At 46.7% G+C, this 19535-nt stretch overlaps 2 protein-coding genes across 3 annotated transcripts; one reads left to right on the top strand and one right to left on the bottom strand.

Annotated features, from left to right (window-relative positions):
* The first annotated feature begins 3200 nt into the window (after positions 1 to 3200).
* Positions 3201 to 7979, top strand: LOC120704223 (solanesyl-diphosphate synthase 1, mitochondrial). 2 transcript variants are annotated; one of them, XM_039988529.1, is made up of 12 exons: positions 3201 to 3472; positions 3791 to 3883; positions 4178 to 4258; positions 4423 to 4494; positions 4587 to 4718; positions 4801 to 4887; positions 5318 to 5389; positions 5685 to 5770; positions 5946 to 6078; positions 6180 to 6269; positions 6870 to 6968; positions 7497 to 7979. In XM_039988529.1, the coding sequence occupies exons 1-12, from the start codon at positions 3308 to 3310 to the stop codon at positions 7674 to 7676; spliced, it is 1290 nt and encodes a 429-aa protein (XP_039844463.1). In that variant the 5' UTR covers positions 3201 to 3307; the 3' UTR covers positions 7677 to 7979. The 2 variants fall into 2 exon arrangements, with proteins under 2 accessions (XP_039844463.1, XP_039844464.1); XM_039988530.1 differs by having other exon boundaries at positions 3332 to 3472; positions 3788 to 3883.
* A 234-nt stretch (positions 7980 to 8213) lies between these two features.
* On the bottom strand, positions 8214 to 18157 carry LOC120704224. Its single transcript, XM_039988531.1, has 3 exons — positions 17571 to 18157; positions 9079 to 16301; positions 8214 to 8963 (listed from the first exon to the last, which is right to left on the bottom strand). Exons 2-3 carry the CDS (start codon positions 9537 to 9539, stop codon positions 8402 to 8404), a joined length of 1023 nt encoding a protein of 340 aa, XP_039844465.1. The 5' UTR covers positions 9540 to 16301; positions 17571 to 18157; the 3' UTR covers positions 8214 to 8401.
* Positions 18158 to 19535: the final 1378 nt, after the last annotated feature.

The following is a 19535-nucleotide window of genomic DNA, read 5'->3' as shown; positions in this document are numbered from 1 at the left end:
AAAAACAAATGGAATTGGCGGTATGCCCCATTCTCTGGGCATCCCATTTTAAAAATTCATTTTTTATATAAACTCAGGTGGAGATAAAATTTAAATGAAAATTAAATTATAGAGCTTAACAAGATTTACAACTTCGTAGTTCATAACTGTTTCGTTTGAAAAAATTGACCTTGCTTATTGCCGGATTATAGTACTTCATCCATATCATATATATAGAGCGGTGGCAATGGTACAGTAGTGCATCCACGACCAAATACATAGCGGAGTAATGCATCAACTCATGAGAGGCCACTTCTTTGGTAACAATATACGTAGAGCATCGTATATATATAAGTTAAACGTACGATCTCCCATTCATGCCCTTTGCAACATCTAAATAATTGCAAAGAACACAACACATCGTGACCTTTTTATTATCTATAAGATCAATCAAGGAGATATACACGTGTATGTATATCAGTATATCTAGCTTATTATCCCCGCCATACACACACACACACTGCACGCCTCTCTCCGCCGGCGGAGGGGCGGCGAACGGAAGGATTGTTTAGGAACCGCGCGCGGCCGCCGACGCTGAGGCCGATGACGTGGAAGCCGCCCCGTAACCGCCGTCGGCGTCGTGCGCCGCCGTGCTGATGACGCTGGAGCTGTCCTCCTCGGCGATGGTGTCCAGCAGCTTGGCCGGGCGCGGCCGCTGGAACCTGCCGGCGGCGGCGACCGGCCGCCACGGCGCCACCTCGAAGAAGCAGGCGCCTTCCTCGACCTGGAGCAGGAGGGACCCTCGCTGGATGCTCGCCATCCTTGTTGACTCCTCCGATCCGATCCACCCAGCTCCAGCTATTGGTCGTCGTCGTGGCGATCAAACTCTACAACAATACATGCTAGCTAGCTAGTTCCTAGCAGCCTGTGGGTTTGCTGGCTGCTGCTAACAGTGGAGCAACCTGCCTGGCGTTTTATAGAGCGCGCGCTCCCGAGAATGCCCCTGGCCTCCGCCTCTTATCCCCAGCGTCGTCGAGGGGCATTCTCGGAACATGATTAGTATGTACGTGGGGTGGTTTACGCCTGCCTTGGCTGTTGTCAAGGTCGCCGTCGCATCAAGCAATCTAGCACGGCCGTTTCCCTGCCGGGCATGCATCCAGATTGCAGCAGGATACGGGGGGATACGCTAGCTGCAGCCCTCTCTGTGATACGAGCAGCAGTCAGATCATCAGAGTTATGCGATGACAGCACTGTGCTGCCCAGTCATAAGGATCCAGATAAAGATAATGGCTGCTCGATCGCCTTGCCTTCTTGTACGTTTGCTGAAGATCGACGACGAGCTCCGTCCAAGCAGCTGCGATGCCATCGAAAAGAGTCACATCGAACTTGTGCGCCCGCGTGCTCGATCGATCAGTGGCGCTCTCGATCGGCCGTGGAAGGGCCGGGGCGCGCGGCCGGCCGGCCGGCCGCGGCGAGTCCCTCTCGCGGCGCCGCGCCGACCAGGGCATCGCTCTACGCCTGCCCGTGCGGCTGCCGCGCGCCGTGCTGCGCACATCTCTGTCGCCTGCTGATGGACGTACGTGTGATGAGGAATCAATGCGTGGCTTCATTCCCAGTCGCGCTGGGCGTCCAGACCCTGATGAGTGATGGCTCGCGATCGCAGTACAGGTTACTCCGACAGCGCGATGGCTAGTACGTACGTAGCTAGTAGGAGGGCGTCGCCGTCTCCGTCGCAGCCGAAAAGACGCCGCGCGTCGGCTTGCGCCGCCGCCGCGCGTGCCGTGCCCTGGCGCGCACGGCGTCCGATCCGCTGGGCACACATCGTGGTCAGGGCGCACCGGCGCAGCGGATAACGCTGCGTGGCTACGCGCCGAGAGAGCCGTGCAGATGTGTGGACTCCGGCGGCCGGGAACACGTACAGGCGCCGGCGCGGGGCGGCCGGCCGTCGGGCTCGGAGGCGGCGAGACCGGCCGCGAGAGTGGGTGGGTGGACAGGTTGATGACGGCTCTCGTGGAGGCGCGCGCGGCCGCGACGTTTCGGGACGCGGGCCCAGAGGACTTCGCAGGCCTAATTTGGGACGAGGGGATGGAGGCCCAAATTGTTTTGCTGGGCTTTTCGCGTCCTGGATACAGTTTCCGATAAATTAATACGGGCCAGCCCGTCTTAGATTATTGGGCTTTTAGGCTAAATTTGTTGACGACAGGAGCGCCGTGGCCGTGCGCCCGTGCGGTCTTCTCCGTTGGGAGAAGAAGTGAAACCATTTCTTTTTTTTTAAATATTAAAGTGAAACCATTTCTATTCGAGTGGCCCAGGAGCTGACAACAAGACCCACCCCCTCCAGAGAATCCCCGCCTAGACCTGGTCCACCGGGGCGCGGGTGCAACCAAATTACACGACGCTGATTTTCAATTCGAAGGCATGCCTTTGTTTATTTTTTAGACCAGCTTGTGTACTTATGATTTATTCATATGTCAATTGCAAGAAAATAAATGCTAGACATCAAGACTTGAGTTTGATCTTTGAACAAAAAGGAAATATTCGATTTTAGTCTACTTCTAATACATAAGAACTCTTTAGTTTGCATGTTTATCTTATCTTATATACTATTCTAAAATAAGCAATGATTTTTTGATCTGTCAATTCGAATCTTGATCAATCCGGAACCCAATCGGAATCAGGATAATCAATACTTCGTGCGGTCACGGCACGACCTGTACACAGAATAAAAGATCATAAAGTTGATTGTCTCATATAAGTCTAGGTAATATTACCCGTTCATGTAAGTCTAGGTAAAATCTTCGCGCAGCAACATATGAGAACTGTGCTAGTAAAACTAGCTTGTTTAAACCAAAATAGATGGACATGTCTAAATGAAAATACTACCAAACCAACTTTAAGAGATTCTCTATATTGTTCCTCCTTGTTACGAATAGAGATTGATAACAAAAATGGATGTAAAGCTGTTAAAGAGTGAAAATATATAAAAGCAATTTTTATGTACAAGATTTTTTAAATAATAATTTAAATAGCGAAATTTAGAAAAATTCTTGGAGATGCTTAGCAGACCTCTACGCAAAACACCCCTATTAGCCAATGCGCGTGCGTTCCACAGCCAGACGTGGTAGAACGGGCGCATCCACGTGGCCAACCCTCCGCGCCACGGCCCACGGGTGCCCGTGCCTCCTCCTCTCTCCACTCCAACCCCCGAAACGAACCAGACCGAGCGGCCGCCGCCGCCGCCGCCGCCTTCCCTCCTCTTTTCGTCTGACTTTTTCTCCAAGCTCATCTCCCTCCTTCCCTCCCCCGATCTCGGGAGAGAGAGCGAAGCATGTCCTGGCGGTGGGCTCTCGCGCGCCGCGTCGCCGCGCTGGCCGCCGGGAGCGGGGCAGGCGGCGCGGCCCAGGCGCAGAGGCTCCTGACGACCTCGTCCGGCGCGGGCGCCGCCCTACTGGGGCGGCAGCACCTGCCCCTGGCCTCCCAGATTCGGAGCAAGGTCCACTCCCCCTCCCAGTCCCCAGCTGTTCGGTTGCGGCCGCGCTGCCACTGCCCGCGATGTGTTTGCGTTTATGCCGACACGTGCGAGGTCCCCCGAGAAATCGTGGAGTGCTCGTGATCGCATTCGAGCTAGCTTACACTAATCGATTTTTGCTAAGCTGGTGGTTTATGTTAGTCAGCACGAATAGTACTAGCTGGTCACCCGGTTAGCCTAGTAACAATGGAACCGGTTGGTGTCGTATATTGCTGTAGCTTTTAGTGGATTTGCCTTTTATGCCATACTGACAAGCTCTGTGCCTTTGGTATGGTTTAGTAGGTGGTGGGTTGCAGAGGAGCTGCTTTCGTGAGCTCCAGATGGCTACATGATGCGCAATACCAGGTTCGCCCTGATGGGGATTCAAGGTCTCAGGTACTTGAAACCACCTTATTGCCTCAAGTATTTGTTTTATGCGCCTCGTTAAGTACAAATGATCTGTAGTTCCTTTTTCTATATCAAGAAAAGGGATAAGACACTGTTTTGTTAAGTAAAGTATGAAGTAATGATTGACTTTGAAAAACGTACGAATTAGTATCATGACCAAAACATGTCTACCAACCGATCCAGGACACAAATACTGGGATTTTCTGGGCCCCACCACTAAACATATTTCTAATTCCACATGATAAGATAGTCTGAAGAGTCTACATTTTCTCATGCTCTCAGGAACACAGAGATCCATTTGAATTAGTTGCCGATGATCTATCACTCGTTGCAGATAGATTACGATCCATGGTGGCTGCTGAGGTCAGTAAGAAATTGGTCCTGCTCATAGAAACTTATCTTTGTAGTTCTCCGAGCTGCTACATACCAGGATGATTTGATGCTTCATTGATCTCACTATCACTAGAATTGTCATTTTCTATCACCCTGCACTTACTTCAGAGTGGGCACTAATTTTCATTTTTCAGGTCCCCAAACTGGCATCAGCAGCTGAGTACTTTTTCAAAGTGGGAGCTGAGGGGAAAAAATTCCGACCTACGGTAACATCTCAGTTCTACTTTTCATGAACCAGTGGCTACAGTATCATTTCATTTATCTTTGTTGTTTTTAATGCTGTAATCTGTATTGGCAGGTTTTGTTACTGATGGCTTCAGCTCTCAAATTCCCCCTGTCAGAATCAACAGAAGGCGGAGTTCTCAGTATCTTAGCGGATAAACTCCGCGCACCCCATCTGAACATTGCAGAGATAACGGAGATGATTCATGTTAGTATTGTATTGTGGCTATCCTTCAGAAAAGACACATTGGCTATATTCCTTTTATTTCTCAAGCTGTTACCTGTCACAGGTCGCAAGCCTTCTGCATGATGATGTTCTAGATGATGCTGATACTAGGCGTGGTGTCAGTTCGTTGAATCTTGTTATGGGGAACAAGGTATTGTAATCTGTTCTCGTAGTAATCACATACGTAGTACATTTACTGAATCTCGAATGTTATCTTTGCACTGAGAATACAAGTTACTTAAATAGTTCACAGTTCATAATAAAAACCTATGAGAGCTTTAGCTTCCAGTAAACTGGTATGCATTAGTGTCCAGGGTCCAGGCAAAGAAAGGCTTCTTAATTTGGTTTCAGCTTAATATGAATTATATTGGAAATTTTGAGAAAAAAAGGCATTAAATTAGCTGTTTTTTTTTGTCCTCAAGTTACCACGAGCACTGTTCTGATGTTACGGCATTACAGGGATAGAAAATTTGATATTTGTTTTCAAAACTTCTTCCTTTGTGTTACTCTACTTCTAAAATGGAGAATCTTCTACATTTGAGATGTTTGACATCAGTATTCCTCATTTGTTTTGCCTGCAGCTCTCTGTATTGGCAGGTGACTTCCTCCTGTCTAGAGCATGTGTGGCACTTGCAGCACTTGGGAACACAGAGGTAAATACATGGTATCATGCATTTGATTAGAGCAATCACAAGAATATGTAATATGCATAGTTCAGGTGACTCGTTGTATCAGTTGTTACCATGGATGTTTAGTCGTTTGACCTATTCATTCACATGTCTATACCTCTCATTAATGCTGATCTTAAATTGCAATTCCGTGCCAGTAGCAGCATTACCGTGCTTGGCCAATGCTCTAATTCTAGAGTAACCCTTGTAACTGCAGCAGCCACTTGCCCTTTTCTTGCTTGTTGTCTGTGATACCAACTGGTCTATCAACTTTGTGCAGGTGGTATCCCTAATGGCAACTGCTGTAGAACATCTAGTTACTGGTGAAACTATGCAGATCTCAACAAGCAGAGAGCAACGACGAAGGTTTAATATTTTCTCTCGCGTGCACTTTGTTGCTCTAGTCATGTAACATATATATTCAAAGAGTTGGAGAGTGAAATTATTGCAATGTTCAATTCTTTATTTTGAATTACATTCTTTGTTCGATCTGTTCATCTTTGCTAATTAGTTCTGGCATGGGGTTCCAAAATTTGTGCAGCATGGAACACTACCTGCAGAAGACATACTACAAAACAGCATCACTGATATCAAATAGTTGCAAGGCTGTTGCTATTCTTGCAGGGCACACTGCTGAGGTCTCAATGCTTGCGTACGAATATGGTCGAAACTTGGTCTGTAACATTTTACATTTCCCTTCATCTTTTCCTGGAATAACCTCCTAAGCTAATCCTGAAAAAATATTGGCAGCTTAACTAATACGGAATGCATGCAGGGTTTGGCGTTCCAGTTGATTGACGATGTTCTAGATTTCACGGGCACATCCGCATCCCTTGGGAAGGGTTCATTATCTGATATTCGCCATGTAATATTAACTGTTCCCAATTTTTGTTATATTCAGTTTCCTCTGCAGCGACTGAACATGTTCCCTTTTCTATCATCTGAAATCGGATTACTTATCATCTTTTACTTGTCATATTATATGTCATAATATTTTGGATAAGGGAAAATTATATAAGCTTTGCCGTCTGGTGTTAATAATGCTTTATTAGTGGATACTGCATTCTGCCCAACAATCCAGTTTGCTGAAAGTTTTTAATCTTATATTTTGGACACACCACTCACATGGCAGACGTCTAGCACCAAAATTTGAAGGTTAATAGGATTATTGCTTTTGGTAGGGCAAGAATTTTCGGTGACTGTATTTTTGTTGACATGTCAAGTTCGCATTCTGAACTGGGTAGAAATAGTTATTGCTATACTAAATAAGAAGGATATGGCCAGCCTTGAGTAATGTTGTATGTCTATGTGGTAAAGCTACTGAAATTAGATGTAATGGTTGAGCAAGAGCTGTTGTATCCGCTAAATTTCAACTTCGATAGTTAACAAGGACCACATGCATAGTGATTCTCGCATTCACTCTCATGTTTATGTTGTGTATCATGTGATGGCACTGATGATGCAGGGAATCATTACTGCCCCAATTCTATATGCAATGGAGGAATTCCCGCAACTACATGAAGTTGTTGACAGCGGTTTCGACAATCCTGCAAATGTTGAACTTGTGAGTAATTATTCAGTTTGAGAAGAGGCTTGCTCTTTTTCATTGTTCATTTACCTATAGGGTAAACATTAGGCCATAACAGTGTCGTATGTAACATTATGTTTCTTATCATGCTATTGCTGCATGAACACAATGTTTCTAGTGAGGAACACATTTATTCAGGATAAAATACCAATGATAAAACTGTGTTTCATGAAATGGCATGCAGCTTTCATGCATCATTTGAGAAAATAGATCTGTATTTCCATGGTTATAAGTTAGGTGTGCTAAGTAAGTGGGTACCAGGTGTTTGGACAAACTTGACTAGTTTAGCTGGATATTGAGGACCGCATAGCTCATTATAGACTTCAAGCTCCAATTGTTGCCTTCTCCAGATCTTACTGAAAGTGCATGTTGAGCAATTAATTCTTGCATTTAACAGCACATCCTTGCACACTTGAAACTTGAAAGTGCATGTATTCTGTAATCTCACAGTAACAGGGATGGAGAAACCGTGAACTGAAGGGTCTACATTTTTGCAAATTGCAGGCCCTTGACTATCTCCAGAAGAGCCGTGGAATTGAAAGGACGAAAGAGCTTGCACGGGAACATGCTAACCGTGCAATCAAAGCTATAGAAGCCCTCCCGGATAGCGACGACGAGGATGTTCTGACTTCGAGACGCGCTCTTATTGACATAACAGAGAGAGTCATCACAAGGACAAAGTAGCAAGTGTTTCGCGTTCCCAAGGTGAATAGAAAGCTGAACCTCGCCACAGGCCAAGTATTCCACTTGGAAGATTTTGTACACTCCGGTTCATTGCATTCTTTTCACAGCCCAAGTTTTGTGTAACATTGCTGGAAGTTTAGGACCTGCATTTCTCAGAGCTGTAGTGGGTTTTTTTCTACAAGTGGCAGCAAAATATGTATATCACTGATTGCAATGATCACCAGATATTATGTAGACATATAATTGGGAGCACTGAACCCAATATACGAGAAGAATGCATTGTTGACTCCTGTCAAGACTCAAGACTACCCCATTAGCATCGCTAACCATTCCCTCTGCAAATTTTGGTTTGCCTTCTTTTTTTTTGACCCTGAAGAGGGACGGAGAGGGCGCCAGGAGTCACTGTTGGTTTGAAATTGTTAGTTTCTTTCCACGTCGTTCATTCAAATAAACTCTTTGGCCATGTTTGGGAATGTTGTATGGTTATGTTTTAGCTAGCCACATTCTGACATTCTTTTATGTTTGGGTTCGATGCAGTCTGCAAACTGAATGTATTCAATCTTCCATAGGAATGAAGCATTACAAAATATAGATTGTTCATGGCCTCTAGCCGCCTAAATGTTGCATGATTTATACATTGGCACACCATGCAGATCAACGGACATCAAAGAATTGAACGCTGCCGAGAGCGTTAGCATCTTGAGGATCTGATCCTGACCGTCCAATTACCTGGCTTGGCTCCAGAACCTCTCTTTGGCCCAAGCGATCGCCTCGTCCACCGCGGCGGCGCCGACGCTGTCGATGTCGTCGCCGTCGTCCATCAGCAGCGGCGCCCGTTCCCTCACCTCCCTCACCACCTCCTCCAGCCGCCGCGGCGTCCTCGCCAGCGGGTTGGTGAAAAGCGACGACGACGTGGCCGACGGCGGCGAGTAGTAGTACCCGTAGTCGGCGCCGGAGTAGTCGGTGATGGTGGTCTCGGCCGCCGGTGACCGCGAGCCGCCCGTCTGCCGGAAGCTGGGCGCGTTGCTGCTGGTCTCCGGGTTCGACGTGAAGCAGCAGAAGTTGCTGCTCCCGCGCTGGTGCCGTCGGCGCTGCGCGGCCGCCGAGCCGCCGGCGGCGGTTCTGCTGTGGTTCGATCTGCCGGCGGCCTTGGCGTCGCCGCCGTAGTAGTAGCGAGCCGCCGGGTACGCGGCCGTCGAGCACGTGAAGCTGCTCTGGTACTTCCCGATCGTCGACGTCGATGACGGCGGCGATGAGTCGTACCGCCGCGAAGGGATCGTCACCGGCCTGACAAAAACGACAAGATCGATCGTGTCAGCGCCGGTGATCACGATGCATATGCAAATGACGCATTTTTCACGTGCTTCTCTAGGCACACGACTGTCAGTCGGTGAGCTCCTACCTGAGCCTCGAAGTGAATGAGGAGAGCGTGGCGTCGGCGCGGCTGCCGGTGGCCACCGGCCGGCAGAAGCCGGAGGGCAGCTCGTCGGAGCTGACCGCCGACGACGACTTGGACTTGGACCTGGACCTCGACCTCGCGTGACGACGGGCGCCGAAGATGTCGTCAAAGAAGCCCTGCTCCGTGGGCACGGCCGCCGCGGCGCGTCCGTCGGCGTACGGCCGGCGGCAGAAGGCCTCGGCGCCGCCGCCGTAGTTCATGTACTGGTGGCCCGCCGGGGAGTGGTAGTCAGCCGCCTCGCCGCCGAAGCTGCGGAGGAGCACGGTGCGCGGCGGCCCGCCATACACGTCCCGGAAGTCGTCCGGCGCCAGGCTCTGGTGGCCGCCGGCGGCGGCGTGCTGCTGGTCCGACGACCGCTGCCGCGGCAGCACCGAGTCCATCGTGCACCTCCACGACTCGTCCATCCTCTCTCCAATTGACAGCTAAGCGTGTGCCTCGATCTGGCTTATGCGTGAGAGCTTTGGGCGTCTTGTTGTGACAAGGGAGATGGTGATCTTTATACAAAGGCGACCGAGGCCCAGCAGGAAAGCTTGATGCTTTTGGCTCGTCAGATGCATGTGTATATATACTAGCTCATTCAGACAGCAGCACTGCTTGCAGGTACAGAAACAGTACGAACAAGTACTGTTGGCATCGATCAAATTGCTCATGTTGATCGATCTCCAACTAATTTTGCTGTGTAGAAGTTAAACTGATTCTGAATCTAGTGTTTTTGCCTCTGCTGAAGTGTTAGTATTTTCCAATAGTGTATATACATACACGGCTAAACGTAGTCAGTCAAACTTTGCAGTCCTGCATGATTAAGCACTCAACTCACCACAATCATGTGTAATAGCTTGCTAATCCTAGCACATGAAGAAGCTGCTGGTTCATATATATACTACCATGAATACTGGCTTTAGAGTTGTTAAAACATTGCCTGTGTGGCTATCAGTAGTATCAGGTAATTTGACAGGTTTAGTTTTCTGTTGCTTAGCTGTTGGTAGTTAGATGAATGATGTATTCAACAGGGGAGTAACCAATGGATTGATTGCTAATAACTTTTTGGAGGGGAGGAGGCATGTGTTATGGGATGATTGTGTTGTGCCACCCTCTTTGCAGACACAGCATCATGGTGGTTGATCCACGGCCTCATTCTTCCAATATCCTCACTCTTCTCATATTAAGAAAACAATCTCCCTTTTCCACTTCACACTACTAGCCACTTGTGTTTCCTTTTTGTTTTTTTATTGTTATTTATTTTGGTTCTTTGCCCTGTTGCACTCAACTATGTGATCAGTAGGACGCTAGGATTAGGATGTGTGATACCAAATAATTACCCATTTGAAAGCTTAGCAATCTAGGACCAATCCAGTGTTCATGGAAAAAGTCCCAGGCAGAGACAGATCAAAGTGGCTAATTACTCTAGCAACAGGCAAACCTTTTTTTTCTAGACCAAACACTAAGCATACTCTGCCTGCCTCAAGTTTAAACAACACTAGCAACTTGAGGCACAACAACTCAGGAGCAGCTCATGATCAGGGTGCAAATCATGTGGAGTGTGCTTAAAGCTGTAAGCTAGGGTACTAAAAGTAAGCTGCAAGTTGTGACTGCAGATGCCACTATACATCATGCATGTTTAAGAACAACAAAATCTTGGGCACAATCACATGGATGTTTAGTTTACTGCCCTGAGAAATACTCCAAGATCCATATCCAACTGTGCCTCCCTGTATGATCTATGGAGATCATGTAATCCACAGCAGCTCAGCATTTTGTTTCCCTGTATGATCTATGGAGATCTTTTAATGCACAGCAGCTCAGCATTTTGCTTAAAGCTATCTTAATCAGAAATATGTAAAGTAGGCTCATGCAAGTGTATCAGCTTATTTGAGGCATAAAACTCATCTCAAAAGAACATCTTTTTTTTTTGCTGCTGGTCCCGTTGTGTTCTTCCCATGATCAGTCAGTCAGTCACAATTCAGAGCATGCAGATCAGGTATGTCTCTCCATTCATTGGCCATCATGAATCCAAGTCAAATGTCGACCTTGACTCCATACGCATGGCGCACTTTTTCAGATTCTTTTTTTTAAACAACATGACTCTTCAGAGTGTAAAAATTGATGTTCCCGCTTGTACTAACATCACGTCCGATTTGGGTTTGAGATTAGTACTAACTCTGTCAGGTGAGCTTTGCCATACTTGCAAGGCCGTCAACATCTAAAAAGGAATTTAAAAGCCAGATTTAAAAAATACCGGTCAGGTATAAATGCTTGATTCTTTCATATTCATGTAGGTTGCAGCAAGAACAGTGGCGGCCGCCACGCCATATGTCTGCCAGGCAGCTTCTTTCAGGGCGTGAGCTCGAGATCGATTCGATGCAGCAGCAGACAGGCGGAAGGATCCGAATGATTCAGTGTCCCACAAGGCGCGGGCAGGCCATGCAAAGACGCAGCACGAAGCGATCGGAGAGAGAGCCGCGATGATGCGCATGATTCGCCGGTGTCCCCCGCGCCCGCGGCAAAAGCTCGCGGCGCCAACATTTCTGCGAGCAAAGGAGGAGCACCGCCGCAGCTGCTGGGGCTTTAATGTTCTCCCGGGCAAATTCTGAAGACGCAAAAGCCAGTTCTGAAAAGAAGCGTAAAGATCATGAGCAGGAGAGCAATCTACGCAAAGCGCCATGATAACTGATAAGCGCTGCAATTTGTGGGGGCGTCGTGGAGCTAATGGAGGAGTAAAATAACTGAAAGTTTGAAATGTTTTCATTTGAAATTTCAGGTACATCTCCAGGTGAGACACTGAATATGCCTGCCGAGTGTATTGGGATCTAACTTTGCAACAGTGATCCATGGAGAACATGTCGAACAAATCGACATGCCGATTACGCAGCTTTGAGAGACAAGCTCATGATGATGCACCACGAATTAGCAGCATACAATGGTGGCAGAGGAATGGAACGCCATGCTTTTGAGCTTCTGATACCGCCATTGCAAGCATACATGTGGACCACCAGCAATGTTCAGAGCAGAGGGGTGACCAGACAAGACCAAACAATGCCTGCAAACTGCAAATCTTTCCAGGCTTTAAAAGAAGCAAGAGCTCAGCTTTACACACATGCACATGAGATCAAATTACACCTTTCTCCTTTTTTGCTCTCTTTGTACACACACTCATCATAAAAGAATAGGCGGCTCTGACAGAACAAAATAGGAGAGGTTCATCATACAGTTGGAGTTGGAGTTGGAGTTGGCCGTTACCAAAGAATTCACATGCAAGACAATGCAAGAATATAATTAAAACTGTTTGATGGGTTCATGTTAACTTCACCTTCAATTTTGTGCATGCTTTTGTGTTCTAACGCAATCTGTTGAGCTTAATTTTGCCTTTCGCTTCCCAAATTGACTGTAGAAATAAAGCGAAGGTCGTCCAAATGACAGCAGGAAGTGAAAGATCCAAACTGCAGCTTTTGCCTTTTAAGCCTTTTTCAGGCAAGAAGATGCCTTCGTGAAGTTTGTAGCTTTATCTTCTTTAATGGCGGTGTAGCCTTGTATGTGCAAAGGTGAAACAGAGTTGTAAGGCCTGGGTCATGTGCACTAAGACCTCCAATAAGGGACGATATTGCCGGCCAAAACATTATTTTAGTTGATAAACAGCAAATAAACCTAGCGAGAAGGGTTTTATACTATTTATCAATTAAAATAATGTTTCGGCCGGCGATGTCTCCACTTGTTGGAGGAGGCCTAAGGTTGTGCATTGGCAAGATGAAACATGCATTTTAAGCTTAAGTAGGCTATGGTGACAACCATGGAACAATGTGCAGATCGCATGTGTATCTGTGTAGGAGTGAGAACACCTCAGTATTAGCGTGATACTAATCACAATAGCACATAAACTGGTTTACGAAAGATTTCAAGTAAAATATATATGCAAAGATCTTCCCTGCAAAGGTCATGCAATCATCTATCTAGATGTAAATTTGAGCTGAACAAAAGCTTGTGTTAGGCGAGAGAAAGAATTCAATGAGTTTGCGGATGGGACATGAATAGCTGTTGCTGATTTCTCTTTGTTCCCTGCTGCATAGTTTTTGTTCAAACTCAATTTTGTATAAGGTTTTGTTCAAATTCAAATTTTGCATTCATAGAGATAATTGCATGTTCTTCCGCAAAAAAAGAGATAATTGCATGCTCTATCCATTTATTATTTTCTTGAGAGAAAAAACTGTTTTACCCTTGAACTTGTCATCGAATTTGAAAAACAACCCCAAACTCAAAAACCAGAAATCTTGCATACTTTAACTATCAAAATCAAACAAACTACTCTCCTTGACCAGGTCAGCTATTTTGCAGGTGGTTTGGCCGATGTGGTAATAGGACTCACATGTCAGACGTCACTTATCACAAATTTATCCCCTCCTCCTCTCCCTCTCTCTTTCGTGGACCATTGTGGTGTGCAAGAGCCCCTAGCCCGCTATGCCTGTGTGGGAGGTCATAACCTCGCCATAATGGCTGCCGCCGGCCTGATAGGGGGGGAGACCTAAGGCGCCGCCCCTGCTAGCCTGAGGGGGAGAAGATCCGATCACCGCTGCCACCGACCTGTGAGGAGGAGACCTCGAGCGCATCCGTCGCGCTGGCCTGTGGAGGAGGGTCCCTGAGAGCCGCCACCGCCGCTCGACCACGCGAGAAGGGCCACCACTCGGCGTCGCTGCTCAACCGTAGGGAGGAATCACCAGCTGCCATGCTCAACCGTGGGGGAGGGGCCTCCAGCGACCACCGCTACTCTACCATGGGAGAAGTCACCGATCGCGGTTAATAATTATGCCCAGGAGCAAGAGAGGTAGATGGAGAGGGAAGAAATTACAGACATGTGGGTCCTATTGCCACATCAGCAATACCACCTTTGAAAACCGCTTTGAAACATTAAAAGTATGTAGTTTGTCTGGTTTTGATAGTTCAAGTATGCAATATTTCTGGTTTTTGGGTTTCAGATTGTTTTTCGGATCGGCTCACGAGTTTAGAGGGGTAAAATAGACATTTCCCTTTTCTTGATGCACCTATTTATGTGACGCGGAAAATGGGTCGTGCGCATGGTTTACTAGGCCGTAATCCTTTGGAGTCCATTTGGATTCGCCTATAAAAATCTGTTGGGCTGATTTAATAACGCGCCATCGCGTCATCTTTGTCAAAACGAAAAGGCGGGCTTCAAAATTGACATGTTTAAACTAATCCCAATACGCGAAAGGCCCACGTATAGCTCTAGGCCTGAAATGCATGGAAACCGTGAAACAAGCTGTGGTGCGGCCCATTCAGCACAAAAAATGTCTCGTCCTCCCTCAACTTTACTGTCAGTGCCACACCACCCGGATTCATCACTATCGGCGACACCAATGGCTTCATAATCATGGTAATGAAATTAGTTCAGTGATCTCGTCCAGCCATCAGCCCGCGATCAAGCCATCAAAATCCATGGCCAGTGGCCATGGAACAGCGAAGCAGGAGAGGTCGACACGTCGAGCAAATTGTCGCCCATTTCCATGGATGGAGTAGCTGTTAGGAAACGGGAACGCTGCGCTAGCAGGAATTCACATTTCACGAATCTCATGTAAGCGAATGATTATAGGTTGTTACTGTAGCAGAACCGTCTAAATTAAAACGGTTTAAGTGCGCTAGCTATCATCTTAAGCATTAATTAAGTAACCGCGCACTTAAAACGATGTAATCTGGCAGCCTGTTGGGTTAAGGATAAAAAACACTGGAAGTCTCACCCGAAAGCAAGCGCAGATGATTACAAGCAGACATAAATTTCTCAAATTTAAATTACAAAATAGAGCTTAACAAAATGAGTTTATGTAACAATATTAGAGTTCAAAATATAGCGGAATTTAATTAGAAGTTTGATTTAAAAATCACGATACTACAAAGACGTGAGGATATCACATCGAGCCCACCGGTGTGAATCCTAATCAGCTTCCACCAACGGCAGCTACCTGGAAGCAGGGTAACAACAAACCCTGAGTACTCTAATACTCAGCAAGACTTATCCGTCTATGGGTATACTTAGCCCATTATCTAGACATGTAAAGTTGTTTGGCTCTGGAGTTATTTTGCTGAAAAACTACTAATATTGGATCTTTACTTTCAATATTTTAACGCCAATTGAGTTAATCGCTATAAACTAGATTTGCCTAGTTCTCTAGAGCATACATGGTTCATCATATTAATCTAGTAACATACAACTCAACCTTTCCATTCCAGTCTCATTCCATTTCTTTACTACGATGCGACGAAGTGACCAAGGTTCTCATAACCGCGAGTCACGGCGAATCGATCCGATTTAACCTTACAAGGTGGACCTAACTCACACGCCCCGTGCGACCCCGTCGAGTCACACCACGCAACTGTTCCCATGATTACCTCGAAGTCTGAATCAAGCCCGCAAACACCCGGAGTAGGAGCCCCACACGGCGAACACTCCGTGAACCCGTGGGCCACTATCCCATCCGTCATCCCTACCCAGCACCACAGGTCGAGAATCAGACTTCGACGCAATTTAGGTAATTAGCTTACCGGTTTCGACTACCTCCTGCTTCCGGCATGTGGTTAGTACTGTTCAATCTTGGTCAGCACGGCCAGCAACGGTACGGTCCTCAATCGACACAGGCGGAGACTCAACTTTCCTTTATTCCATGGTCATGTCCAACTTTCCCTCTGTCCGGTCTCCATTTCCATTCTCATAGTATTATTTCTTACTTTCTTACTGAAATATCAAACCTATATCTCGCGGGTGACAGGAAATCACCCGTCTTCTACCGGGTTTTACTTAAGCGTAGCAGTGCTAGCGATAAAACACACTAGTAAGACACTGGGTATCTAAGATTATGCATCTATAGTTCCAATCAATTCCTCCAACGTAAATGCACAATACTTTAAATAAAACATGGAGTAATTGAAAATAAGGGATATGCTCCGGGGCTTGCCTGGGGTAACACTAAGTCAGTGTTAGTAGAAACAAGGCCTTGAGCCCTTCCGACCTTGGGTCGGGTCTTCAGTTGCTCCAGCTTGATAGCATCTCTGGCCCAAGCATGACTCCAGTCGGTCCTTCCATCTTCTGGATTGGTCCATCCGTGCACCATCTTCTGGCTCGGCTTCAACATTGCCATTCGGTTCCACGTGTCGCACATCTAGCGTACCTAGATGATATGCAACGATACAAATGCATGAACTTAAGGAAGACAACACACAATACATTTAAAATGCATACAAGGCAATCATACGGTCACAATTACATGGGTGCGGATGATGCAATGCAATGCGATTAAAAAGAAAGACATGATCAGCAACATTTGAGTAACCACAACAAACAAGGCTCACATGAAAAATGATTCGAGGCTTATTTTAGCTTGAAGTGTTTCCTACAAAAAGTGTGACTAACTTGATTAGGAAGACTAAGCATAAACCTAGAGCAAAAAGAAGTAAGCTCTGGACTTTATTTACTAACCAGCAAACACAAGCAAAGTACATAAATACAAGCAACAAACTGGTTCTAGCATGGTTAGCACGATTACCCAGGAAATAAGAATTATCTACTGAATTTAACATGTAGGAAATCACCTCTTAGCAACACACAAGAGAACAACTATATTTAGGAACCAAACAAAGGAAACAACTTGACATGCAGTAAGGACCTGATAGCACAAATTAATTAGCATGATAAGATACTGATAAGGAGTGTAAAAACAATTTACCAATATTTATTGATAACATTAAGTATTTATTTTAGCTCTAACAAGACAAGCTGCAGTAATTAAAGATCTAAAAACATGCACATAGATTCTGGACATGAGAATTTTACAGTGTATTAAGCATACAAGGACTAGGCTACTAATAAATTTCATAATTTGTAGACTACCAGAACTGCATATACAAAATAAACAAGATTAAACAAGCATTAACCATGATTAAATCAATACATCACAGAAAAATTAAACAACCAGCATGTTCAATATTTTTCCTAAGTTATACATGTCAAAACAAAGCTAACCCAACAAGTTTTATATTTTTTCTATTTTTCTACTATTTACTATGCATTTTCAAAGCTTGCAACCACTTAAACTAACATTTAAACTAGAGCAAAAACTATTTAGAAACTGAAGATCAACCTGTAAGGAAAGTTGTAAATCATAGGACAAGGAATCCAAAAAATTTTAGTTTGCATTTTTCAGATTTTTCTACAATTTACTATGATTTTTCAAAGTTTCAGCCAATTATTACAAAACAACCCTTCGCAGCACTATTCATTTGAGTCTATAGCTATGCAGATAACCCCCTAAACTTGTTTCAATTCTTTCCTGAGGTCCCTCACGTGGATTTGGAACAGAGGAGTGCTCAGGGAGCTCGATTCTGGTGGGGGAAGGCCGTGCCGGCTGTCGGGGAGTGGTGGGGAATCACGAGGGGCTCACCTAGGGCCGGATCGAAGCAAGAGTTGGAGCCGGGGATGGTTGGAGGAAGGGCGTCGGCGGTGCAGCAGCACGAGCGGCGATGGCGGCGGCGCCCTCGCCTGCGGCGAGGTAGGTTGGTGATGGGGCGGCCATGGGAGGGTTCAACAGAGCCGGGTGGACTGGGGGTGCTCGGCGGTGCGGCGCAGGGGCGCATGCGCGTGGCTCGCGGCGAGCAGCAGCATGCCGGCGATGGCATGGCTGGAGAACGAGCGCGGAAACAACGGGAACGCACAAGAACGAGGAGAGCATGAGCTTTAGGGAGTCGAGGGGAGTCGATTTCAGCCGTGGGTTGGTGGAAACGGTGGCCGGGAGGTGGAGTTCGACGGCGGCCTGAGTTTCGACGAAACTTTAATGGAGGCTGGTGGCGTGGGGTGTCGATTCCGGCTGGGGTAGGGCGTGGCCGGGCTCGGGAAGGGGCGGAGGAGCTCCGGGGCGAGGCAAGGAGGGTTGGGGTGTGCTGAATCGAGGCGGGGAGAAGCTGGCGCGGCGCCGGCGCCGGCTCTATTCGCCTAGCTCAGTCCGAGCTCGAGGAAGAAGGAGAGGATGGGGAAAGGATAGGGCTTCCGCGAGCGAATAAGAGCGGCGCACGCGGAGCACGAGGTTCGCCGGTGCGCGACGCGTGGAGTCATCGGCGCCAGGTCGTGGTATGGGCAGCGTACGGGAAATAACAGGGGAGCACAGTGCCCATGCTTGAAACATTTTGACCCGATTTTGACCATCCAGAACTCAAAATTCCATATAGAGACTTGAAATTTGGCCAAAATAGAAGTTGTAGAGAAAGAGAAAATCTACAACTTTTGTTTTGGGCGAAAGTTGATTTGGAGCTCGGATTAGGGTGAAAAATAAGATTGAACATAGCTAAGTTGATGAACACTATGCGTGCTTAATTAACTCTAATGACCAAATTAGAATCATGATTAGCAAATTAAGCACAAAATTAATACCGAGGTGTTATAGTTACCACTCGACGTGCAGCGCAGCGGAAGATGCGTTGGAGTAGACTCGTCCAACGTAAGCACGCGTCGGTGAAGAGGAAGTAGTCGTTTCATCTCTATCGGTGTTTACAGCCAAGTCCACCAAAGGTATCTCGAAGGTAGTTAATTGTAGGCAGGAACTCGCCGAGATTTGAAACTTAAAGGTAAATGCTAGGACACAAGACACAAATTTAGACAGTTTCGGGACGATAGAATAGCGTAATACCCTACGTCCTGTGTGACGGTTTGGTATATTGCGCCCTGCGCTGGTATGTTTTGGAGAGGTTCCTGCCCACCCTTATATAGTCCGTGGGGACAGGGTTATATGAAAAGCACTAGCCGAATACTAGCAGAGTTCTACTCCAACAGGGTCAAGAAGTTTCCTTATGCGTCGACTAGTTCTACTTTTGTACAAGTAGTTACAAGACGGTAAGGTATATATCATGCGCTATCTCTTACTCTAGAATAGTCCATGCCTATAAGAAGTTTCGCTGTCCTGGGTCTGACTATCTCCTCCTCGCCAATCAGCGCCGCAACAGCAGCAGCGCCTCCACGAAGTCCACACGTACGGGGTGGGAACGCCGATCGCCGGTGTGCTAGCACCACGGGGTCGGCTAGGGTTAATGGCGCGAGAGAGTGTGTCGCCCCCGGCCCTTGTCCCTCATTATATAGACCTCACTAATGGGCTGTCATGCCGGAGGCCCATTAGGGTTCTAATCTTTCATTGATCAATATTCGGCATATCACCAACAATCTCTCACTTGCACTAGAGACAATCATATAGGCAAGTTTTCGTTCAAACCCGTTAAGTGTGTGACCCATAAGATTTATGTGTGAGTAGTTGTGATGCAAGAATTATTCTTGCATTACTAATTAGTAGAGGCACCTAGCACGGCGTACTAACTCCCACACACACACATAAAAGACACACATATAAAGGTCATATCGGCAA

Source organism: Panicum virgatum, chromosome 4K (genome assembly GCF_016808335.1).
Source record: "Panicum virgatum strain AP13 chromosome 4K, P.virgatum_v5, whole genome shotgun sequence".
NCBI lineage: Eukaryota > Viridiplantae > Streptophyta > Magnoliopsida > Poales > Poaceae > Panicum > Panicum virgatum.
Note: the sequence above shows the minus strand (reverse complement) of the source record. Positions and strands in the feature narration are given on the sequence as shown.